The 26,776-nt window shown below is 42.9% G+C and overlaps 1 protein-coding gene across 1 annotated transcript in view; it reads left to right on the top strand.

The window, feature by feature from the left end:
- The first annotated feature begins 10,641 nt into the window (after positions 1-10,641).
- SERINC2 (serine incorporator 2) overlaps positions 10,642-26,776 on the top strand; it is a 65,202-nt gene continuing 49,067 nt past the window's right edge. Inside the window, exon 1 of the mRNA XM_063453923.1 lies at positions 10,642-10,730. Within this exon, the coding sequence (XP_063309993.1) occupies positions 10,692-10,730 (39 nt within the window). The 5' untranslated portion in view covers positions 10,642-10,691. The remainder of the gene's footprint in view (positions 10,731-26,776) is intronic.

Here is a 26,776-nt window from a genome sequence, read left to right as displayed (position 1 = left end):
TGGCATATATGTCATCAGTCTCAATGTTAGAGGCACTGACATATTGGTAGAACCAAACAAATTATACATGTCTAGTGTAGTATAGTTTAAAGCAACTTTCCCTTAATAAGCCCCTGAAAGTCATTAATGTCTCATGTTGTGTGGTTACCGCTAACATCAGTTATGGGTTGTGAGTGGTTCTGTAGGCTGCTGAACTAATGCCTTGCGATGGGAGGCTGCATGGGCATACGTGCCAGAGTAGATAGATATGCACAATTTTTAAAGGTATAAGGAACAATACGAGAAATTTGCTAAGTAACTTTTGTATGAGTATAGGTGTTATAGTGGCATTTCGGTGGTGGTATATAATATACCAAGTATTTTGCTATGTATAGCGTCTCATGGAGCACAACCGTAGGGAACGTGCCAACGGTATGACTAGGCGTTGTGTCTGGGCTTTCCACTTTGGGTTATTATGGTAGGTAGGAGAGTATTGGATTGTATAGTCCGTCGTATGCCTCTCTGTCAGGAAGCCATCTGTATGCGGCCTGAGTAGTGCTGTGTCATCTGTCCCTAGCCTATGGTGTAGTCGTGAGTGCGGTGTCCAGTATGTGTGCATGAGTCTTTTGTTCCCTGCCCCTGGAGTAGGCCAGTGGGTGCAGGAGTGGGCAAAGAGGGGGGAGGGTTCCGTCACTATCATGTGCCGGTTGTTGGTTTTCCGCTTATCTTCGTCTGTCATGGTGTGCAGTTTTAACTTGTCGATTCCTGCCAATCATTACACAAGATAAAATAAAATAAAGATCTGCGTTATTAAAGTGTTATAAACTGTAAGCCACATCAAGGGGGCCTCTTGGATAGGCTAGCGTGGGAAGTCCCAGAGTCTCATAACCCGGGGCATTGATTGCCGTGGTACGGTGGGGCATAGTAGGGTCAGTGGAGGGGTTACGGAGAGTCAGTGTGAAGCCCCCATTATGCCCAGCCTGCTGCATGAACCCCTCTGGGTTCTAAGTTAAAAAAAAAACATTTAAACGGGGTAACATTTAAACCTGTGTCCTATATTGAACTGCTGCGGTTGCGAGTCTCAGTTTTGGTGCGTCCTGAGGGAAGCAGGTTGCTGCTGAGATCGCTGGGTTTCTCGGTTCAGGTTGGAGCTGCCGCTGCATCGTTCGGCTGTCGGTTTTGAGGTACGAATGGCGCGATCCTCGCTGGGTCCCATCGGTGCTTTATTTTAGTCGTGTCTGTAGTGCAGGTGTGAGGGAGTTCTCTGAGAGGCCGAGAGTTGGTAGAAGCCGTACCACCTCTTGCAGGTCTGTAACAGTGTGGGTTTGTCCGTTCTTCTGGACCTGTAGGGCCCTTGGTAAGCACCATCGGTAGGCTATGTTGTTTTGCCTCAGGAGCGTTGTGATCATTTGGAGGGACCTGCGCCATTGCAGGGTGTCCCGTTACAGGTCTGCGTAAAAGGTAAGGTTGGCGTTTTCAAAGGTGACGGGAGTCTTCCCTTTGAGGGCAGTGAGTATCGCTGCTTTATCCGTCCCCGATCGGAACCTCACCACTAGGTCCCTGAAGGCAGTGTCTGGGGCCCTCTTTGGTTTAGCGATCTGGAAGATCGCCTCAAAGCTCATGGATTTGGCCTGCTGTGGTTTCAGCAACGCTCCCGTGAGCCTCCTTATCAGGTGTGGGAGCTTTTCTGTTGGTATGTCCTCAGGGACGCCTCGAATCTTGATGTTGTTGCGACGTCTATGGTCCTCAAGGGCTGCAAATCGTTGGTCTGTAGCCTTTTGGTACTTCTTGAGTGCCTGTATTTCATTATTTCATTGGGCCTGTCCGATTGTGGAGGCCTCAACCGCCCCTATGCGACTCACCAAGCCTGTCAATTCCCCGCGGAGCTGGGCCACATCGGCTTGAAGCACCCATGGCAGCTCTCCCAGCATGGTCCTCAACGTGTCCGTGGTGACCGGTTCAGGCGGTTTTTGAGGCTTAGGAGGTGGCGCTAGCGGGGCGAACATTCCGCTGGTGCACTCATCCAGGCTTAGTTCGTCGGAGGAGTCTGAGTATCCCTCCATGTCGGCGGCCATTTTGGCCCCATGTGCGTCTTGTGCCAGGCGGAATAAGTCACCAATATCATGCCCCGATCTGGGCTTGTCTGGCATCGGCTTCTTCGTCTTCCACCCCATAACGTGTGCAGATCTTTGGGCTTGGTTTGCGGTTCGTCGTTCAGACAAGAAACTGTTTTTTAGTAGCCGTTAGTGAGGGGCTCTGCTATCATGCGACCGTTTCGGCTGGCTGCTAGGCTCCGCCCCCCAAATATATATATTTTTTAAACTAGAACTTTTCATCTGTTAGAAAACTGAAATCACTTAATACCCAAGGAAGCTGAAATAACGTCTCGATATGAAGAATCAATTAATCTGTGCAATTGAAGTGCAGCTGCTGTTGTGAATTGTCTAAGAAAGGAAAAATATAAAGAAATTCAGAAGATGAAATCTTAATTATCAGAAAGTAGTATTAAAAACAATTCCAGTCATACATATTTTTTTTGTCAATAATTTTTTATTGAGATGATAGCATTTCACAATAAACAAATAGTACCAGTATAAGGCAGAACATAATGCGGGTTTTCATACATAGTATATTGTATAACTAAATCCGGTAGATGAGATCCCATTTTGTAATGGAGCAAATAAAAAAATAAAACCACTGAAGGGAAGTAGATAATACTTAATATTTAAATAAAGAGATTATCGCTATACTATACCGTCTATGGAATAGACATGTGCAATTCGTTTCGGTCCGAATATAAATTCGGACGAATTTCGGGCAATTCGGACATTCGGGTACTTCCGAATGTCCGAATTGCCGAAGTGCCGAATTGCCGAGGTCCCGAAGTTCTGAAATTACCGAATTTCCGAAGTGTCGAAGTGCCGAAGTTCCAAAGTGTCAAAGTGCTGAAGTGCCGAAGTTCCGAAGCACAGTATTGCCTAAGTACTAATATACTTGGTGAAAGAAGAAGAATGTTACATTGTATACAACTTTAAATAAAAAGTATACAAACATAGCCAGGATTCATCTGTAAGCATTTGCAACACTTACAACAATCAAGTAACATACATTCATATAAAATGTAAGTTACTTGGCCAGTCAGTGTATTGACAGGAATGAATAAGTAGATAACTCCCTAATTCCCACGGTATTAGGGAGCTATCTACTAAAAGGCTGAAAGACCTAAATTACCCCCCCGGCCCCCACCCCTAATCGTTGGGTGGGGGCCCTAAATTATAATAAGGACCTAATGTCCTCCCCCCTGGCCCCCACCCCTGAGCGTGGGTGGGGGCCCTACAGTAAAATAAGGGGGGGACCTAATGTCCTCCCTCTGACCCCCACCCCTAAACGGTTGGTGGGGGCCCTAAATACTAATAGGGGGGAACCTAATGTCCTCCCCCTTGGCCCCCACCCCTGAGCGGTGGGTGGGGGCCCTACAGTAAAATAAGGGGGGGGGACCTAATGTCCTCCCCCCTGGCCCCCACCCCTGAGCGGTGAGTGGGGGCCCTACAGTAAAATAAGAGGGGGGACCTAATGTCCTCCCCCCTGGACCCCACCCTTGAGCGGTGGGTGGTGGCCCTAAATACCAATCGGGGGGGAACCTATTGTCCTCCCCCCCGCCCCCACCCCTGAGCGGCGGGTGGGGGCCCTAAAAAAATGTTAACCCCCCCTCCCAGGTGACTAGGGGCCCCCAAACCCCTAGTAACCCCCTCCCCCCCAAAATAAATTAACCCCCTACCTACCCCCCTCACCCTAAAAATAATGACCTTTAACTAAGTACCTGTAAAAAAAAAAAAAACTTACCATTCGATGTTTTCTTTCTTCCAAAATCTTTTTTCAGCCCCAAGAAGGCCAAATAAAAAACCATAATAACCAACGAAATAAAAAAAAACAAAAAAAGAGCGCAAAAAAAAATCCTTCTTCACCCATGGAGGGCTCCGCGCAGACTGATCTCTGCAGGGCGGGGGAAGGCTTATAAAGCCTTGCCCCGCCCTGCAATTAGTCTCAGAGCACTCTGATTGGTGGGTTTAAGCCATCCAATCAGAGTGCTCTGACAGGTAAATGAAGAGACTGACAGGTAAGTCACAGCAGTCTGATTGGTTGGTTTGAAATCCACCAATCAGAGTGCTCTGTGTCATTTTACACAGCCTGGGAAAGTTCTTTGGAATTTTCCCACGCTGTGTAATTTGACTCATAACTCTCTGATTGGTGGATTAAGTAACCAAACAGAGAGTTATGAGTCAAATTACACAGCGTGGGACAATTCCAAAAAACTTTCCCACGCTGTGTAAAATGACACAGAGCACTCTGATTGGTGGATTTCAAACCAACCAATCAGAGTGCTGTGACAGGTAAATGTAGAGACTTACCTGTCAGTCTCTTCATTTACCACTCAGGGGTGGGGGCCAGGGGGAAGGACCTTATGTCCCCCCCTCTTTTTAGTATTTATGGTCCCCACCCGCCGCTCAGGGGTGGGGGCCAGGGGGAGGACATTAGGTCCCCCCCTTATTAGTATTTAGGGCCCCCACCCACCGCTCAGGGGTGGGGGACAGGGGGAGGACATTAGGTCCCCCCCCTTATTAGTATTTAGGGCCCCCATCCACCGCTCAGGGGTGGGGGCCGGGGGGAGGACAATAGGTCCCCCCCATTATTTTACTTTAAGACCCCCACCCGCCGCTCAGGGGTGGGGGCCAGGGGTAGGACATTAGGTTCCCCCCTATTAGTATTTAGGGCCCCCACCAACCGTTTAGGTTGACTAATACTAAGTCATTTTTACTTAGTATTAGTAAATTTGTCTGAAAGACCAATACTAAGTCATTTTTACTTAGTATTAGTAAATTTGTCTGAAAGACCAATTTAGGTCTTTCAGCCTTTTGGTAGATAACTCCCTAATATCGTGGGAATTAGGGAGTTATCTACTAAGCGGCTGCAATAGAAGTCTCGAAGTGCCGAAGTCCCAAAATTCCGAAGTTCCGAAGTGTCGAAGTGCCAACGTTGCTGAAGTTCCGAAGTTGACGAATTTCCAAAGTTCCGAATTGCCGAAGTGCCGAAGTTGCCGAAGTTCTGAAGTGTTGAAGTGCCGAATTGCTGAAGCCCCAAATTGCGAAAATCCCGAATTTCGGAATGCCGAACCGAACCGAAAATTTTCCCCATGCACATGCCTACTATGGAATATTGCAATAACTAGAAAAATAATAACATAAACAAACATTGTAAGGCTTAGAAGTAACATCAGCTAAGGATCCTCAAACCATTCCTCACTCAAGGAAATTGTTGGTTGAAAAAGGAAATCGTGGACATCCTGGTAAGACTCAAACAAAATGAAATCAAACTATTCCCAGAGTAGGGATAAATGTAAAAGGGAAAAGTTACCTCGTTGGCCTTAGCAAAAGCTTCTGACCCAGTAGACTGAAGAGGTTCAAGACATATCTTAGGGACCAGGCGAAGATACGTCTGTGTGGAACCCGTTACACTGTTACATTAAAGCTGAGAGCAAATTCAAGCATATTCATTTGCAGACTTTGCTCCAGTGAGGAGCTCTGTGGAGTAGGCATGTAGGTGGCCGCCATTTTGATAGTCAGGCCGCTGCTGGACCTGAGCTGGGAAGCAAGAGGCTCGTAGGTAAGTATGAAAGCCCACTCAGCAGGGACCGGGATAACCCACGCCTATCCAGAGTCCAAATAAAAGGAGGAGCTGTTCAAAGCAGGCATTGACTATTGCAGAAGAAATCTTTCCAAAGTCAAATCAGGGTGTTCCCTGGACTGATAAATTGGTGAAAAGTAGCTAAAGATAGTGAATCAGCTTACAATATGGGCTTAGTTTCATGTACAACTAACCCCCAGTCACAAATAGTTAAAGAGACATTATAGTCACTAAAACAACTTTTGCTTAAAGGGAAACTCCAGTGCCAGAAAAACGATCCGTTTTTCTGGCACTGGAGGGTCCCTCTCTCTCCCTCCCACCCACCAATCCCCGGTTACTGAAGGGGTGAAAACCCCTTCAGTCACTTACCTGGGACAGCGGCGATGTCCCTCGCCGCTGTCTCCGCCTCCGCGACGCTCCTCCTAGTGATTACGTCGGCCGGTGGGCGAGACTAATCTCGCTCACCGGCCGAGGAGACCTAATGCGCATGCGCGGAAATTCCGCGCATGCGCATTACGTCTCCCCATAGGAAAGCATTGAAAAATAATTTCAATGCTTTCCTATGGGGTTTTGAGCGACGCTGGAGGTCCTCACACAGCGTGAGGACGTCCAGCGACGCTCTAGCACAGGAAACCTGTGCTAGAACCCAGGAAGTGACCTCTAGTGGCTGTCTAATAGACAGCCACTAGAGGTGGAGTTAACCCTGCAATGTAAATATTGCAGTTTATGAAAAACTGCAATATTTACACTTGCAGGGTTAAGGGTAGTGGGAGTTGGCACCCAGACCACTCCAATGAGCAGAAGTGGTCTGGGTGCCTGGAGTGTCCCTTTAATGAAGCAGTCTTGGTGTATAGATCATGCCCCAACAATCTCACTGCTCAACCCTCTGCCATTCCAATAATTCATAGTACTAGATAACATTGCTGGTCATATCCTTGCATTCTTTACAAGTCATATATGCAGTGACCTTTTTACTTATTCCTGCAGAAAATCATAAACCAAAAAAAGATGGAGAGCTTACTTTACTGAAAAACTGCCAATGGATAGGAATGAAATGAAAAGAAATTTAATGAATATGTTTAAGAGTGAGAAATGTTTAGGAATGTTAACTAAGTTAATGGTGGACTTTGAAAGGGGTTGGTATTTAACCCCTTAAGGACACATGACAAGTGTGACATGTCATGATTCCCTTTTATTCCAGAAGTTTGGTCCTTAAGGGGTTAAAGGCTTTCTGCACACTCCCATATTGGCATGCTAACCAGCATTGCTCTTTGTGCTCTTAGTCTTTGTGAAACTAAGACGATGCAGAATTTTTGTGAGACGTGGATGGCATCTGCAAACTGAGATGAGAGAGACCATTCATTGATTAGCAAGTAATGTACAAAGCCAAGGGATGGGTGAGAAGCTATGTAATAATGTGTTATTAAAATAGGAAAAGAATATTTAGGTTATCATCAGTTTTAAATTTATAGTGGTTACATAGTTACATAGTTACATAGCTGAAAAGAGACTTGCGTCCATCAAGTTCAGCCTTCCTCACGTTTGTTTTTTTGCTGTTGATCCAAAAGAAGGCAAAAAAAAACCAGTTTGAAGCACAATTTTGCAACAAGCTAGGAAAAAAAAATTCCTTCTTGACCTCAGAATGGCAGTCAGATTTATCCTTGGATCAAGCAGTTATTACCCTACATTGAAAGATTATATCCTTGAATATTCTGTTTTTGCAAGTATGCATCTAGTAGCTGTTTGAACATCTGTATGGACTCTGATAAAACCACTTCTTCAGGCAGAGAATTCCACATCCTGATTGTTCTTACAGTAAAAAAAAACATTTCCTTTGCCTCAGACGAAATCTTCTTTCTGGTGCCAGGAGTGCCCTGGTGTCCGCCAATGTAAGTACTCAAACTATTTTACAATAGTTTGACTTCTTACCAATAGTCCCATGGGTGCTGCTTCCTGCCTCCACTGGAACCCACAGGATCAGCTGAATTCTTATCCAATGTGCTAGCACTGCTTTTCTGACTCTCTTTTGGCTGTAGTAGAGCCTGGAAGACCCCAGACCACAGCTCTAAAATTGATTGGCTACTTTCAATAATGGGAGGGAATGGTCAGGCACTCCTGGCACCATAACCACTACGGCACACTGTAGTGGTTATGGTGTTTGGAATGTTCCTTTAAGTACTTCCAGGGGTGAGCCAAGGGTCTGTGATTCCTGGTTGCTTCCTGTTTGCATGGTTTAATTACCATTCTCCTTTATAAATGCTCCTCTGATATTCCCTGCACTGCTGGATCAGCATCATGAAAAATTTTATAGAAAAATTCTATATTTTCCCATTGCACGTTGCAAAACAGTGAGTTGTTAAGTTTCAAGGGAATGTAATAATGTTGGGCAAAATAGCCGAACAGGAAAAACAGTTGGGAGAATGTGTAAAATGTGCATTTCCCTTCTCGATTCTGTTTAGAGGGGGATAAAACAGTGCTTAAAGGTTAGCTGTAGTGATTGTAGTGCACAGTGTTCCACGGTTGTTTTGTGAGTCAAACTATTTTCAAACTCGTCATTAAATTTCTTGACGGTTTCACGAGTGGCCCTTATCAACTAAGCTGCGCAATGTTTCTATATTTTGGTGACAGCCATTAGAGATGCTTTCATGTGAGAAACGAATCAGACTTGGTGCTCCTAGAACAGCATTTGATTGTTGAAGAGTCGCCATTTGTCGCATATGCGCACCAGTCACCAGGTACTACCCTGTGGAGAAGCATTGGAATGACTGAGATCATCAATCATAATGATCTCATTCAGGAAGAAGGAGCTGCCGCGGCTAAACCAGTGCGACAAGGGCTTGAAGATAAGTAAAACTTGCCTTTCAAGCCCTCACGAGAGGGGGTACCCCTAAATAGATAGGGGAACTCTACAGTGTTGGGAATATATGTATGTAATCCTAACGTCATAGTGTTGCTTTAAACTGTTTGAAACTAGTTTCACTCCCTACACCACCAGGGGACACTGAGCACTATAATAACTATAGCTACTTTAAGCACTGTTTTTTTCGGTTAATAGAACTGAGTAGAGAAATGCAAATTCAACACATTCTCCCAACTCTGGTTTTCCTGTTCAGCTATTTTGCCCAACATTATTACATTCCATTGAAACAACTCACTGTTTAGTGAATAAACATACCTTATATTTCTTTATTCTTTGCTTTCGAGTCATGAGTCATATTTCACATGATGTATTTAAAATATAATTACCTCCTCCACTCCCTAAATGGTTTCCTTAAACTAAAAGCCCATGTCCAAAGTCAGGGTTTTCACTAAACTCCAGATTGTGATGAATTGACACCTGAATTGCAAAATATAGGCTAAAATAGCCAAGCCCTGACTATAGCTGACTTGGAGAAGTTTTCCAGATCAGCTATTTTTGCCTAAATTTGCCATTTGGTCTTCCCTAAAAAATTGAAGTTTAGTAAATAACTGTAGATTGTAAGCTCTCTTGTTCCTGTAACATTTTGTTATTGTCTCATCTATTTTATAATTTTATAAAATACACATTTTTACAACATTGTAAAGCGCTGTGGAATAAGTTGGCGCTATATGATTGCCAATAATCGTATTCAAAACTCTGTATAGTGTGAATCATATGGAATTCAAAGTAGATTTCATATTTTAGCCAAATTGGATACATTCACTTTTGCTTCCAGTTTGGCTATTTTGGCCTAAAACTTGAAATTCACTTTAAAGCGTCATCACAAGTTTTATATATATATAAAAAAATTTCACTATAACAACTAATTCTGTGTAAAGAGATTTACCTATTTAAATGTAAAATTTCAGCATATTATTACAAACTTTCAAAAAAATAAAAATAAAAAACTATGAAAAAATGAGCAGATAATATATTGTTCTTCATGTTATTATTATTATTGCCATTTATATAGCGCCAACAGATTCCGTAGCGCTTTACAATATTTTGAGAGGGGGGGATGTAACAATAAATAAGACAATTACAAGAAAACTTACAGGAATAATAGGTTGAAGAGGACCCTGCTCAAATGAGCTTACAGTCTATAGGAAGTGGGGTATTAGAAACATTAAGATAGGAAATATCAAGTAGATGTCTTATGTCATGTCTTATAGTTTACGATACACGAATATATGACTATATATAGTATTTTTTATTCCAGTTTTATTCCTTTTATTTTATGAGTCTCGTATTTTAGTGTTATATATTATATATCAGTCTTATAATATAGAGAAATAAGAAATTTTTCATCTTACAACATAAGTGCACATTTGATAGATTGCGTATTTTATATAGAAGTCTAATTTAAAGGACCACTATAGTGCCAGGAAAACATACTCGTTTTCCTGGCACTATAGTGCCCTGAGGGTGCCCCACCCTCAGGGTCCCCCTCCCGCCGGGCTGGATGGAGTGGAAGGGGTTAAATTTACCTCTTTCTCCAGCGCCGGGCGGGGAGCTCTCCTCCTCGGCTGAATGCGCATGCGCGGCAGGAGCCGCACGCGCATTCAGCCAGTCTCATTGGAAAGCATTTACAATGCTTTCCTACGGACGCTGGCGTCTTCTCACTGTGATTTTCACAGTGAGAAGCGCGGAAGCCCTCTAGCAGCTGTCAATGAGACAGCCACTAGAGGCTGGATTAACCCATTTATAAACATAGCAGTTTCTCTGAAACTGCTATGTTTATAGAAAAAAGGGTTAAACCTAGCTGGACCAGGCACCCAGAACACTTCATTAAGCTGAAGTGGTCTGGGTGCCTATAGTGGTCCTTTAACCCCTTAAGGACACATGACATGTGTGACATGTCATGATTCCCTTTTATTCCAGAAGTTTGGTCCTTAAGGGGTTAAGCCAGATTTGACGAAAAGAGTCGGAGATTGACGGAAATTGCCGAAGAACAGACTTGTCGCTCAGAGAGGCAATCTAGCACGGAGCCTGAAAGGTAAAGAGTGGGCGGAGCTATTAGAATCCTGCTGGCGGAAAGTGTCGAGTGTTTTATACTGTATTGCTCCCCATCATGGGCGCTTGTCTGGGAGTGTGCTCTTTGCTCAGCTGTGTAAGTATCTTTGGATTTCTTCGTATTCCTAGTTGCAATTATTGTCTGTGACTTGTTGCTATTCTCCTGTTGGTGCTGAGCTGTTTCATTGCTGTGTAGCTCAGAGGAGCTGTGTCATGGTAGATCAGATCCCATTTCTGTGTGTTTCACAATTCGTCACAAGCATCAAGTTGCCTGTGTTTGTGTATGGGTGTGTTAATTATGCCACTTTTCCATTGCTTGTAACGAATTCAGAGTTTTGTGAAAGAAATGCAGGAAAGAAATTGGTAGATTTAACATTGTATATGTCTTTATTGTGTAAGATCACACAAGTGTGTGTATTGTGTAGCATATGATTATTTCCTCTATTAATAATCAAGAAGTTAAACGTAATCATTCAAGTGTGTTAGGTGTTTTGTAAGGTATACACGAAGTAAATCGAGTCTCTACTTGAACAGTAAACTAACATTTCTTGTTTTAGATAGGAAAACAGAACAAAACCAAAACATGCCTTTAATGCGTGATTATTTTTGTAGGGAAAAAAAAGGTGAGATTTAGCTTTCCCCAGAGAAATAGTAGAAAGTAGGAAATTGAAGATGAATTCTAAGATTGGAGTCTATTCAACTTGTACTTTGTAATTTACTTTGTAAACATGGCCCCTGCCGGGTATTTATTGAAATTCGACCTGAGGAGAATTCAAAGTCAATTGAAAATTTTGGAATTCACAGAATATTCCTGACAATCAACAGTTTAGTGAATAACCTTGTAAGATTTATGTTTACTAACCTTTACATCAAATTGAAGTGAATTGAAAATCAAATTGCTTTAAAAAGTTGTGACTATAATAGGTGATCTAGTTGTGAAAGGCACTATTGTATTATAAACTATAATAGGTGAGTTGCAGATTTCTTTTCTTTTTTCTCTTTTTTTTTTTTTACTTCAACTATTTTGACCTTTTTTTCAGTTTGATTTTAACTTTACCACATTGCCTTGTTTACTGTAGTGTGTTTTAAGCTAAGGGCTTTGTTCACTAGACAGTGAAAAACTGATTACAAGGCTGAAGTTGGTGGAAGTTGGTTTGATATTCGGAATGAGCTCCGTTTATAATTTAAATTGACCGGATATGTTTCAGTGCAATACAACCCAAATTTCAAATAATGACAACATGGTAGTGTAAGGGGGAACTCCATGCATACAGTTATTTAATATCATAATGGGTCTTTTAATATTGTAGGTAGTGAACCCTGGTCAAACCTTAGAATGAACCAAAATAAATTTTGAATAAGTAACTGTTTTCAAAGGGTTATCCATTTCAACACGTACTTCCAATTATCTACCTTGGCGTAGACTTGTTAATTCTCTTGACATTTCACCTGAAATCAGTTAGATAGATACACCCCTATAAAAAGACCACTACCATTCACATGTAGAGGTGACTTTATTAAACCTTTAAACTCTAAATACAATACTGTAGATTATTTTATGCTTAAACATATCAAACTACCTGTTTTAACAAAGATAACAGCATGCTTTAACACAGGTATAGTAACACGCAATTGAAGATGGCAAAAAAAAAAAAAGATGAAGAGGTCACTGCAGAAATCTTCAAAGGGGGGCAGAAATTATAATTGGCCCAATTATGCAATCCTTACAAATGTTTTTTTTTATTTTTGTTTTTAAATGAATGGCTAAATGGAAATATCCATTTTGAAAACATCCGTTGCCTATTCAGAATGCTGAAAAACAGCACCATGGCACTGCACTTTTATTTATGCCAAAATCACCATTCATCCCATAGAGAGCAAGAGGACAGGATATGTGCAATTCACTACTTCAGGAGCAAGTTCATGTTCTTTTTCCAGAATGTATTAATTTGGTCTGCAATTTAGTTGAGTCGGTTATATGTGAATATGAGTTTAAAGAGAACTAAATGCTTAAATTCAATTTAACCAAATATCTACTAAATTTAGCAAACGTTTGATCAAACTTGGTGTAAATAACCAAAATTACAGTAAGTGAATAGATGTATTGGTCAATTTCATGTCTAGTTCGTGCAATCACAATTTGGCTGCAATTCAGATGATTTTCATACCTTAGTCAATTTAAAGGTAAAATGATACAATACAACCTGTCCCTGAGTAATGAGAGGGGTCTGCTCTGAGCATCCAACATTACTTGAGGTGGACCGAAGTTAAATGTATCCTCTTTGACTTTATTTTTTATTAATTTCCATTACTGTATCATTGCCATTTAACATCAACTTCTTGTTTTTGAGAGTTGTTCTAAGAAAACTTGAAATATCCGGCAATAAAAAGTTTGACACCTGTGATAGAGCTCCGATACCCCAACTGAGTATTTTCGCCAAGTAGTCCCTCTCTCCGGAATAGTAAGAGTAGCTAGATTCCAAAACATCGGCCAAAGGCTTGATGAAAGGTAAAGCAGATACCATTTTTATTCAGCAATTGCTGGGTCAGCAAGGCACACAATGTAATCCCACTCTGGCGCCTTGGTGTTTGGGGACATAATTTAATCAGCAGCTAAATAATTTTAATCAATTACCAGACAAAAATTCCCCCAATGCAAGCGTTCCCTGCATAATATCCCCACATGTCATACATCCCGGAGAGCTCTGTTTCCGAGGGGCAAACTATAAAAAAAACAAAAAAACGCCCAGATCGGAAGTGTCTCGCCCGAGCAATCAGTGGATGAAATTTGACCCAACCGTCACCATTCTTCAATCTGGCAGAGAGTTCCACGATGTTTAGTGGTAAGTCCTAGTCACTGATATGGGCTGCCTGGGGCTCCAGAGAACGGAGCTCCTGCAAATCCTGGATGTAGTCTGATACTTCATAACCTCCCTGATTTCCTCCTCCAAATAGTGCCATGTTTGATAGTGGGACCGAGCAATACCCAAGTGAAGTTTCACCGGTCCATAGTATATCGCAGATCCGTTGCACAGTCCCATGGTGTTTCTTGGTAACTTCTAATTGGCTGCTCTGTGCCTGTGTGAGCCTAGATAGCATCCTGAGTCTTTTGGATGGTAGCCTGTGGGCTTTTTACACCTCCAGGTGTCCTGCATGGCAGAGGTACAGGGTTGAGTGGTTGAATTAATTTTAGGTCTTAAGGGAGAGATTTACTTTTAGTCTCGCACAAGTCTAAAGAATAACCAGGCTAGTCCGTCACAACACCATATTGCATTTTCATTTATAGTGTTTTAATACCAAAGAAGTAGAATACAGTGTCATATCATATTTGGTGTAAGCATGCTTTGTTATATCATCTATTTTAGTGATTTAGTGGGAGTGGCAAGAGGGACCACTGGCAGGCGTTCATGGTTGCCAGCTTGGTGTCATCCAACTCTGGTGTCACCAAGCCAGAAACCATAAACAAGATTGGCTCCAAAAGTGATATGACACTGTGCAATAATGGCACCACTGTAGTGTACAACCCTGGATGCCCTGAGCAGCAGAAAGTATTTGTATACCTCTGTTTAGATTGCAAGTAGGGTCCTCTTTCCCTTCTGTTCCTGTGTGAGTGCTGCCTTTTGAGTTTAGCTCCACTGAGCTAAACAACCAGGAAGTAACAAGATCGGTTGTCTGACTGTCTCAGATATTTAAAACACCTCAAATATCTTAAGAGCCCATCATGTATGGGACTGAGATGTTGACATTTGATTCAACATGCAATAAGACGCACATGTAATTCTATATTACAAAGTCCAGGAAGTGCTTTCCATGTAAGATTATATATTAATCGGCCGGATTAACACCGTGGCATATGATTATTGGAGACGTTAAGTGCAGTACTTTAGCCATTTGGAATTGTGTGTGAGTGTGTATATGTGTGTGTGTGTGTGTATATGTATATGTATATGTATATATATATATATATGTGTATATATATATATATATATATATATATATATATATATATATATATATATATATATATATTATACACGCATTCTCTCTCTCTCTCTCTCTCTCTCTCTCTCTCTCTCTCTCTCTCTCTCTCTCTCTCTCTCTCTCTCTCTCTCTCTCTCTCTCTCTCTCTCTCTCTCTCTCTCTCTCTCTCACATTAACTTTTTGTGGTCCTCTGTAGGTATATACTGTATCTGACAAAATATTTTACCGCTTGCAGGGTATTGTCCAATTTTCCCTGGAGAGTACCGCTGGTACCTCCCAGCCTCTGCTCATTGTGCACATTCGCGGCATGGAGGAATGGCCATACTTTCCAGGGAAAATCCAACATTGGACCGTAAAAGGTAAAATATTTTGTCTGATGTATTCTGATATAGGACTGCAAAGGGTTAAGTTTAGTTCATCACCTCCAAATGTGTTGATTTGTTTTTATTTTTTTAGAAATGGTTTTAGTAAGTAAACACTCTACCCACCTCCATGAAGTTTGTGGCATACCTTACTTCCTGGAGTACAGGGATATCTCGTGACCATCCACCAGCAAAAGATGCTTTGTGTCATTTGGGAGTGGCTGCCTGTGGAATCCATATTTAGTAGTCTTTATCTCTATATGTATATGGAATAACAAAATGAATATAGTGATGGACTTAAAGAGACACTCCACTGCCATGGAACGTTCATCATGCTAAAGTGCTCTGGCACCTTTGCATTAGGTCCCCCCCATCAGATGGCATCTGAAGAGGCGGAGTGTCGAGTGACATCAGCGCTGAAATTGGATGCATAAAGGCTTTTTTTTAACCCTTTCGGAGCTAAAAGGGGGAGGGGTGCGAGGGAGGAATGGCAAGATCGCACTATAGTTTCAGGAATACAGATTTTTATTCCTGACACTATAGATTACTTTTAAGCTTGTGTGGCCTGAACATTGAAACTGCACGTTCTGATTTATTAACCCCTTAAGGACCAAACTTCTGGAATAAAAGGGAATCATGACATGTCACACATGTCATGTGTCCTTAAGGGGTTAAGGCAGTCAAGTAGGTGTTTCTGTTTTAAATAAATAAGTAACCTGCTTCTTAACATTTTCAAGGGTATTCACCAATATGATAATTAGTGGAAATTTAAAATGAATTGCAAGTTTAAGGCCAAAGTAGCCAAACTTAAAATATTCGCCAAATCAGTTATGCTTCTAGTTAGACAATTTTGTCCTTACATTTTAAAATCCTTTGAATTCCCAAATGGTTACTTTAGTGAATAACAGGAGACCGCAATCAGACTCTAAGCAGCATAACTGCTTCTGCCTGTGTGCCTTTGATCTCCTTAAAAGGATGCTTTAGGAACCCAAACCACTTAATCGAAATGAAGTGGTCTTGGTGCCATGTCATTCTTGTTTCACCCTGCACTGTAAAACTTTACCATTCTGGAGGAACATTGCAGGGTTTGAATGTCTGTAGTGGCTGACATACTGACTGGCACTACCGATATAGTAGAGTGAAACTCTATTTTAATCAGTCCCATAGACACAATCTGATTTGGCATAGCGTTTTGCTGTTCCTGTGCACTTGGCTTCCTATGCTTTCCTACAGCAAAGGAAACTAGGCCAGCTGCAGATAGAGCAACGCGGCTGGCCCTTTTTACCCTTGGTGGGGGGGCTGACTTGGGCCCTATAACTTTAGGAATACACATTTGTGTTCCTTTAAGAATATATGATTTACCGTAAAGTTAAATGATATATAATTGCTCAGTGAGATATATTTTTGATTCAGTATTCACAACCTGTCCAGTGCTGACTACACGAACTGGTAATATATTTTTGTACTGTGACACCAGGTCATGTTTGTCTAGTCTAGCCCACCTAGAGGTTGCATACAGAAGTTAAATAAGTCTTTTCTCGGCAGTGAACATGTTACTGTACTCGCCCACACTACACATATGCACAGTCATTGGATTGGCAGGGCTGATCACATTTCCTTGAGTGACTAGTTCAATTTTGTCTTGGCTGGCAGACCTGTAGGATTATAATTTCCAAACTTGTTATTGTTTAAATTACTTACTCTGTGAAAATGTCCTTCAATTCTATCCTTTTATTTGTATATAAATCTGTGTGTATTAAACATATAGACTCTAGATACTGGAGTATGATTGTCTTACACTGTAGAGTTGAACAAGGTTATTCTGAATTGGCTTAAACATTTTATTGTCCACCATGTAATCAAATGTGTTGCAATGTTACTGAACACGGTTGTGAATTCTGGGATAGATCATTACTCATTTTTATTATACATTTCATCAACAGATATTTGAGGTTTGTTGGAAATTGTCCATGAAAGAAATAGTACACTAATTGAGAGGTACTGCCAGTCTTTTTTAGTATTTGTAATGAAACTGGCATTATCCATGGCAGTTGTAGAGAATATTTTTTTATAACTGAATCTGATGCTTGTGTGTAAAATATTCTTCAAATAATCCATTTTAAAAGTTGGCAACGTAGTGACTATTGTGCCTTCCACCTAGTCCGATTTGTAAGGTGTAAAAACATTTTAGAACAGTTGGATTTCTTGCCTGGGTTCTGCTGGATGCTGCCACCTGCCTCCAGTCTGAGCCAAGCCTGGCAGTGCAGGGCTAAACTCATTGGTTAACAACAATTAGGTGGTACACCCAGCCAATGATCTAGCTTTCACTGGGTTAGCACAGAAAAGCTAATGGAAGCTACTGCTTCTGTTAAGATTCATCTCATTTTAATAAATAGTGTAGGTGGGAAGTGGCATGTGGCAGACTCCATGTAAGAAGTCATACATTCTAAAACATTTTGATGACTTACACTTGAGAGAGTGGAGGGCAGGGGGCACTCCTAGCACCAAAGCCACTACAGTGAACTGGAGTGGGAATGGTGGCTTAAAAAGCAAATATAGTGCCTTTCACTCCTTATATGTGCCCCTCACATCATGTCTCAATCTATAGAGAATCAAATGTATATGCAAAATATTTTATTCAGCATTGTGTGTGTGTGTGTGTGTGTGTGAGAGAGAGATATAGATATATAGAGATACACACTGCTCAAAAAAATAAAGGGAACACAAAAATAACACATTCTAGATCTGAATGAATTAAATATTCTTCTGAAATACTTTGTTCTTTACATAGTTGAATGTGCTGACAACAAAATCACACAAAAATAATAAAAATGGAAATCAAAATTTTCAACCCATGGAGGTCTGGATTTGGAGTCCCACTCCAAATTTAAGTGGAAAAACACACTACAGGCTGATCCAACTTTGATGTTATGTCCTTAAAACAAGTCAAAATGAGGCTCAGTAGTGTGTGTGGCCTCTACGTGCCTGTATAACCTCACTACAACGACTGTGCATGCTCCTGATGAGGTGGCGGATGGTCTCCTGAGGGATCTTATCCCAGACCTGGACTAAAGAATCTGCCAACTCCTGAACAGTCTGTGGTGCAACGTGACACAGCAAACCTTCTTACCACAGCTTGCATTGATGTACCATCCTGGATGAGCTGCACTACCTGAGCCACTTGTGTGGGTTGTAGACTCAGTCTCATGCTACCACTAGAGTGAAAGCACGACCAGCATTCAAAAGTGGCCAAAACATCAGCCAGGAAGCATAGGAACTGAGAAGTGGTCTGTGGTCACCACCTGCAGAACCACTCCTTTTATTGGGGGTGTCTTTCTAATTGCCTATAATTTCCACCTGTTGTCTATCCCATTTGCACAACAGCATGCAAAATTGATTGTCACTCAGTGTTGCTTCCTAAGTGGACAGTTTGATTTCACATAAGTGTGATTGACTTGGAGTTACATTTTGTTGTTTAAGTGTTCCCTTTATTTTTTTGAGGTGTGTGTGTATATATATTTATATTCTCTTTTTTTTATATTTTTTTAAATATATAAATGGATTGTTTAGGAAATGTATTCAAAATGTACCAGTTCCAGCCCAGTGAACTTGAGAAACGCATTGTTTCTGGTGAGATTGAAATTATCCTGGCAATCTTAGATAAAAGTTCATAGCAGGAGGTGTCGGGAACACAGTTTAGTGGACGGAGACCAAGTTCGCAGTACCAAAGGATTAGACGAAGAGAGTAGTCAGGGGAAACCAAAGGTCAGGACAGGCGGCACAGGTTCATAAGCGATGATACAGGCAAGGGTCAAAATCAGGACCAGGATCGTCTCTGAAGATCTTTACACAATCAAAAGCACAGTACAACAGAGTGAAGGGTGTGTGCGACTTAAATAAGGGAATTGGTGGTCTTGTTAATTGAGGTTCCACCCTGGTCTCCACCTCCTTTACCTTTTAAAATGCTCTGTCGGCGCGTGCGCGCGCCCTTTGATTCTCCTGAAGTTCTACTTTCTGTGTGGTCACATGTGAAAGCAGCGGTGTTATCACGAACAGACTTCTGTTCTTGCTGTGTTTGTGAGCCGGTGTCCGTACGAACAGAGTTCTGTCTGCAGTATAGGTGAGTAGCGTTCACATGATCAGAGGTGGCGTTCGTATGCATGGAGTTCTTCCTTCTATATCTGGTAAGTGGCGTACAGAGGTGCTGTTCACATGAACGTGAGCTGTCGGCGTGGGTGATTAAACTGACCACGCTGCCTGGTGGGATCTCACTCCGACACAGCTTCCTCGTGGAGTGAGAGAGAGATGTAGCGTGTGAGCAAGGTGCTGATATGAGGTAATTATGCGTTTTTTGCTGACTTTGTACTTCCTAACATAGCAGTAATATTAAAATAAAATAAAACAAAAATTCCACCTATGTTACTCCCCCCACAAAAAAGCTACCCGAAAACAAACAAAAACACAGATTATGTTTAGTTTTCAAAATGCAAGCAAAGTAGAAGATAATTCGTGTAAATGTATGCATGTAATACCTTGAATAATTCTGTGTTGTGCTATTATTTGTTTGCCTTTAGGTACAAAACACTGTCTAAACAGTGTTACAACTTGGTGTTAGTATGGGGTTTTATCGGTATTTGATTTGTACTACATGTTAACACAACTGATCATTAAACACAACAAAACAGATCTTGGTTGGATAATTTTTTTTATTTCCCCCAAAGTCAAAACAAGATATTTTTTACAAGTTTGGCACATCTTGGTCCATCTTTCCCCGATCCATTCCCACAACATAATGCTACCACCACTACACTTCATTTTGGGGGGATGGTCTTCTCAGGGACACGTATCATGGCAGGCAGGTACAATGAGGCTTACGCAGAAGCCAAAAACTTATTATGAGGCACATCAGTGTTTATAACGTACATACATATTTTGAAGCATGGCATTGTATATCAGTTTAGTGTCTTGGAGCCATCCTTCAATTTTTCAAATATATTTTACTTGAAAAATAAATCCTTAAAATTCAACTGAAACGTATAACTTTCTGTGTTTTGTTACCACCTGGCTATTAGTCCTCGTCAACTTACATACCCCCATAACTCTGTTGCTGTCCCTTCCCCCCCCCCCCCTCACCCCCCGGTGGTCCAAGAGGGTGTCCCAGCCAGGGCTCGGGTAGCCGTTCACCCAACCAGTGTTGGCCTCTGTAGGACCCAGAGCCTGAGATGCGGGCGTGTCCTATCTGTACCCCCTTGCCTCCCATTTTGGATGTGCTCCTGTGGTACCAGGTGCTGTTTCTAGGGTGTGCTTGCGACCTGATGTTATTGGAGCCCAATCCCTTGTTAGGCATTTCTCTATGCGGTCTAGACTAGCCTGTGCGGTAATGCGTTGCCAGTGTAGTTGTGGGGTGTTCTTGGGTAGCTCGTGCTTCTCAGTTTGGCCAGGCGCCACTGAGTGTCCTGTGTAAGTTGGTATGCAGGTACAGATTAACTAAAACTTTTAAAAAATTCTTATTTTCACCCATTTAATATTTTATTCATATTAAATTTTGTTTCATACCTAAATATTTGATGTTAAATGAAAGCCCTGTTTTCCCTGAATAACATGATATATAAGAAGTGTGGGTGCACATAATATGAAAGAGGTGAATAACGCCTGAACAGGCATATAGTCAAATTCAAGGTTTTGTTTTGTTTTGATCACATGTACATTTGGCTCGCCGCCGCTCCTCCCAGTGATTACGTCAGCTGGTGGGCGAGACTGATCCCGCCTGCCGGCTGAGGAGACCTAATGCGTCAATGCCGCGCATTCGCATTAGAGATCTCCATAGGAAAGCATTGAAAATGCTTTTCAATGTTTTCCTATGGGGAATTGAGCGACGCTGGAGGTCCTCACGCAGCGTGAGGATGTCCAGCGACGCTCTAGCACAGGTTTCCTGTGCTATGGACAAGGAATTGCCCTCTAGTGGCTGTCTAATAGACAGCCACTAGAGGTGGAGTTAACCTTGCAAGGTAATTATTGCAGTTTATAAAAAAAACTGCAATAATTACACTTGCAGGGTTAAGAGTAGTGTGAGTTGGCACCCAGACAACTCCAATGGGCAGAAATGGCCTGGGTGCCTGGAATGTCCCTTTAACCCCTTCAGGACGGGTGACGGACGAGGTCCGTCATCCAGGGGATACCCTTAATGACAGGTGACGGACCTTGTCCGTCACGCGGTAAAATTAACCCCAGATCGCCGCAATCGCGGCGATCGTGGGGTTAATGGTGCTCCGGTCTGCCTCTGCATTAGAGGCAGACCGGGAGCACCGGATCGGGCTGTCCCAGCTCATGTGCCCGCTCTGACAGCATGTCAGAGCGAGCACATGTGCTCTGTATACTTACCTCCGCCTCCCTGCACTTCCGGGTTCACTGTGAAGTGCAGGGAGACGGATCAGTGATGAACCTGCCCCCTGCTGTAAAAAAAAAAAAGTAAAATTAAAATCCCACCCCCCTTTACCCATTTTAATAAAAAATTAACCCCTTCCCTGCCAATTGATCACTGACTACAGTGATCAATTGGCAGGGATTAAATTTTACTATGATCTGATTTTTTTTTTTTAACCCTCAGGGGTTCAATTTATTTTATTAATTAATTTAAATATTTTAAAATTTTAAATTTAGCTAGCTGGGGAGGGTGGAAGTTAGTGGGGAATTGGGGGATTTAGTGTTAGGCTAACTAGGGGTTAACGTTAAAAAAAAGTTTAAAAGTTTAAAATAAGCTTTAAAAAGTTAAAAAAATAAGTTAAAAAAAAAGTTTTAATAACGTTTAAGTTAAAAATTAAAAATAAATAAACCCTTTACCCAGTCCAAATAAAAATTAACCCCTTCCCTGCCAGTCTATCACTGCCTACAGTGATCAAAATACAGATCACAGTATTATACTGTGATCTAATCTTTTATTTATTTTTTAACCCTCAGTGGTTAAATTTATTTAATTAACTAATTTAAATATTGTATAATTAAATATTTTGCTAGCTGGGGTTGGTGGGAGTTATGGGAAAATGGGGAATTTACTGTTAGTGCTGCTTACTGCTAGTTAGGGGTTAACGGTAAAAGAAAAAGCTTAGAAAAATGTTAAATCTGTAAAAAAAAGTTTTATGAAAGTTTAGGAAACTTAAAAAAAATTAATAAGCAAAACAAAAGTTTAAAAAATAGTTTTAAAAAGTTAAAGTTTTAAAAAGTAAAAAAATACGGGGGCGGAGCTAGCAGCCGAACGGAGCGGCCACACTTTCCCTGAGCTCCGAGCTACCGAGCTAAAAACTGCGGTAAAAAGACGGAAAAAGTGCCAGGACCCGACACCAAACTGTCACACCACTACATGAGAGTGTAATGGGTCGGAAAAATAAAAAACAAAGGGCGGATAGAGGCCCCTTCTGCCACGATATTGGCGAGATGCTGCGGGGCTCTCAAAGACCAGCATGGGACAAAATGGCGTCGGGAGACGAGGGATCCTCGTACTCCTCGGAAGATCTCTCCTACAACCCCGGGGTAAAGGCCTCGAATAATCAGCCAGCAGTGCCTAAAGCCACGCCACCGGCTACAGGAGACCCTGTCACAGCCGCCCAACTTAAAGACATGCTTGCGGAACTACGAGCAAATATAGCGGCGGACATGGCCCACTACAAGGACGCCATAGACGGAGCCGTGCAAAAAATAACCCTCCTAGAGGTTAAGACGGACACACAAGACTCCAGACTCACAGCTGTGGAACAAGCACTGGCTGAGCTTCAACAGAGACAAAAAGCCACGGCAGACAGAACAGAAGCCCTGGAGGAACGCAGGCGAAGCACCAACTTGAAAATAAGGGGTATTCCAGACTCAGTAAACCCAACAGACTTACCGCACTATATCAGACGTCTGCTCAATACACTGCTGCCGCCGAAACAAGCGAAGGCGATCAAGCCAGAGAGCATGTTCCGATTGCCGAAACCAACATCTGCACCAGCAGAGGCGACGGCGGACCTGATCATCCGGTTCCCAACACTGCAAGACAAGATCTTGATCCGTACAGCAGCTCGTGGACACTCTCCTCTAGTGTTTGAGGGGTCTACCTTATCGTTGTACCCGGACCTCGCCAGAGGCACCATTGCATGGCGCAAGACCCTACAGCCACTGCTGCAGACACTGCGGGCTAGGGACATCCCCTACCGATGGGGGTTCCCGAGAGCCCTATCCTTCAACCATCAAGGTGCGACATACAGAGCAACGACTTACCAGGAACTGGAACAACATATGCAACACCTGAGCCTGCATGGAGCGGTAAGGCCAAACATGACGAGCCTGGCAGGTATAAACCCCTCCACCGTACCGGAGTTCACTCCTCGCTCAGCACAACGCAAACCGCATGCCAGAGGGGAAACCTGAGCACAACGACCACGTGGCTGGACGTGCCATTCCGTAACGGGTCCACAGACTGACTACGCTCAGTTCTGAACTTTGATTTACCTTACCGCAAACTGTCATTGTTATTGTTAACATTGCTTTTATTTTGGTTTTTATTATTGCCGCTATCATTGCCGCTATCCTTTAAAATAAGAATACGCTCCTCAGGGGAAGCCTGGAAACAGCGCCCAAGTGACCGGACTTGCCATTTCCCAACAGGTCCACAGATTGTATACACTAAGTGCTGAACTTTGATCTACAGTACTGCAACCTGTCATTGTTCTTGTCGTTATTGCTTTTAATTTTGTTTTCATTATTGCCGCTACCCTTTACAACATGACCCTTTACATTATGACAACACTCCCCCTCCACATATAAACGACTACCTACAGTCATGGTTCTTTAAGGCCCACCATTGAGACCCCAGATGAACCCATACGAACAGGGGACCAGACCGAGGGCCGCAATAGAGACACCCCCTCCTCCCTAGTCTAAAAGAAAGTAGACCACACTTTTACCTCTGCCTAGAACGAGGACTTACCTACTCATACGCGTAGGGGCTCTGACACGCAGACCAGCCTACCCACATAAGAAATCTCACTGTGCCCCCCCCCCAAACGAGTCTCTCACACGATAAGCTCACGTTATCCCCAACTCACCAGTACAACCCTGTGCCCCTGGAGACCTCACTACCAGAACCACCGTAGCCTACTACCAAGGACACAATAGCTACACTCCACTAAATATATAAAAGTGCTGGACTCTATCTGCCATGTAAATGTTTATTATGCACAAATTGCGCCTGTTTTCTGTTGTTGTGGCGGTACAGGCCATCTTGTTATATGCTGCACGAAAAAATAAAGAATATAAAAAAAAAAAAAAAAAAAAAGTAAAAAAATACATTTAATAACGCTCATTACCACCAGCAGAAAAAACGCTTATTACCACTACACCTGGTACACGCTAGCGGAAAAATGATCCCACACTAAGGTTCAAAATATGCCTATTGAAATACCCTGGGATGTCTTCTTTAAGAAATGGTATGGCTTTATGGGGTATTTGGATTATATAGCCTGGTAAAATACTCTAAAATGGGACATGGGCACAGCGTAAAAATTAAAAGTTTGAAAAAAAATGGAATGGCTGTGTCCCAAATGTGCCCCTCCGATGTCCACATATACCTGGCAAAGGTACATACGGGGGTATTTTTGTACTCAGCCGACATAGCTGAGCAACATATAAAGTATTATAGAGTGGTGGTACACATAAGGTTTGCAAAATATACTGTGCAAAAACTCACTTTGTGTGTCAAAAAGGCAGAAAAAACGCTTATTACCACTACACCTGGTACAAGCTAGCGGAAAAATTATCCCAGGCCAAGGTTCAAAATATGCCTTTTGAAATACCCTGGGGTGTCTACTTTTAGAAATGGTAGGCCTTTGTGGGGTAGTTTGAATTTAAAACCTGCGAAGATGCTTGGAAATTGCACATAGGCCCAGCGTCAAAATTCAAAGTTCTGTAAAAGCTGATATGGCTTGGTGTCCAATATTCATTGGGGATGTCTTTTTACTCAGAAGACTTAGCTGAGCACAGGGGAGGGCTGTCAGCCTTTGGCCTGGAGGGCAAATCCAGTCAAGTGGCCCATTGCACCAAGAGGAGAGTAAAAACACCTTTCCCATGTGATTGAAAGGGGGGGGCGAGGGGAGCAGTCACCTAAACAGACACTCAATGAAAAGCACACACACACTTGCTGATTTGGCGCACACTAAAAAACACACTCACTGACAGGCACACGCACACACTCACTGACAGGCACAGACACACACAGAAAGACACACAGGCATACTGACTCAGACAGACATACTGACACACACGCATACTGGCTGACATACACACAAACTGGCACACACAGAGACATACTTGCACGCACACACAGACACACACATACAGACATATTGACACACACATACACCCAAACGTTACACTTTTAAAATCAGTAGACAGTGGCTGAGTAAAGGGACAGGGCTGTAGTGGGGGGACAGGGGCTGTAGTAGAGGGTATAAACTGTAATTGGGGGGTTTAGGAAATGTAGGGGGGATAGGGGCTTAACCCCTTAAGGACACATGACATGTCTGACACGTCATGATTCCCTTTTATTCCAGAAGTTTGGTCCTTAAGGGGTTAAGTAGGTTGATGGCTACAATTTGGGAAAGGGGTTGTGGTGTGGGTGATATGGGTTGCAATTGAGGGAAGAGGAGCTGTAGTGGGGATGTTATGGGGCTGTAGTGGGAGGCATGGGGCTGAGAAAGGGGGCAGGAGCTGAGAGGGGGAAAAAAACGAGCAGGGAAAGGGTGGGACAGAGCCTTACTAAGGGACAGGGGATGGCTGAGGAGGGGGACAGGGATTGAGGAGGGGGGGCAGGGCTGAGGAGGGGACAGGGGCGAGGAGGGGGGGGCAGGGCTGAGGAGGGGCAAGGCTGAGGAGGGGGGACAGGGGCTGAGGAGGGGACAGGGGGTGAGGAGGGGGGAAGAGAGGGGATAGGGCTGAGGAGGGGGGAAGAGAGGGGGCAGGGCTGAGGAGGGGAATAAAAAAAAAAACGAAAGTGTATTTCCCCCTCCCTGAGTCTTACCTGACGCCAGGGAGGGGTGGGCAGCAGCCAGCATACAGCAACAGTCAGTGAAGTCTGGAGCCTGCAGTCAGTGGAGTCGGACGGCCTCTCCTGATGATGTCAGGAGGAGGGGGCGTGGCTTCCTCTGCTCTTCTCCCAGACTCCCCAGCGGTCCTGTGAGAAGAGCAGTGAAAGTCACACCCCCTCCTCCTGACATCATCAGGAGAGGCCGGCCGACTCCACTGACTGCAGACTGCAGGAAGAGTGAGGTAAGTTGAAAAATCTGAGTCCTCAGCCAGAGGCAGGGGATTCAGATTTTCCTTTTTTTGCTGGATGTGGGCAGCCCTGGCCGCTGGGTTTAGGGCGGCCTGGGGGGCAATTGCCTCCCTGCCCCCCTTCCCAGCCCGCCCCTGGCTGAGCATAATTTGGAGGTTTTGAACTTAGTGGCACATATGAAATATACAAAATGACCAGCAAAAATGCAATCCTTATGTAAAAAAAATGCCCCAAATAATTTTTTACCACATACTTTGGCATATATTGGTGAAAAAATGGGGGCATGCTAAGGCACAATATGCACCTTATGATATACCCTGGAGTGTCTACTTTTACAAATGGTAGGCCTTTTGTGGGGTTTTTTTTTTTGAACAGTCAAACTGTTATAATACCCCAAATGGAAGCATAGGCTCATTAAATCCGTCTCTCAAAATTCTACTGTTAATACTGAAAAGGACAGGTCTCCTGTATGGCACTGTAGCTTCACGAAATAGT

The sequence above is a fragment of the Pelobates fuscus genome, chromosome 1 (assembly GCF_036172605.1).
Source record: "Pelobates fuscus isolate aPelFus1 chromosome 1, aPelFus1.pri, whole genome shotgun sequence".
Taxonomy (NCBI): Eukaryota; Metazoa; Chordata; class Amphibia; order Anura; family Pelobatidae; genus Pelobates; species Pelobates fuscus.
Note: the sequence above shows the minus strand (reverse complement) of the source record. Positions and strands in the feature narration are given on the sequence as shown.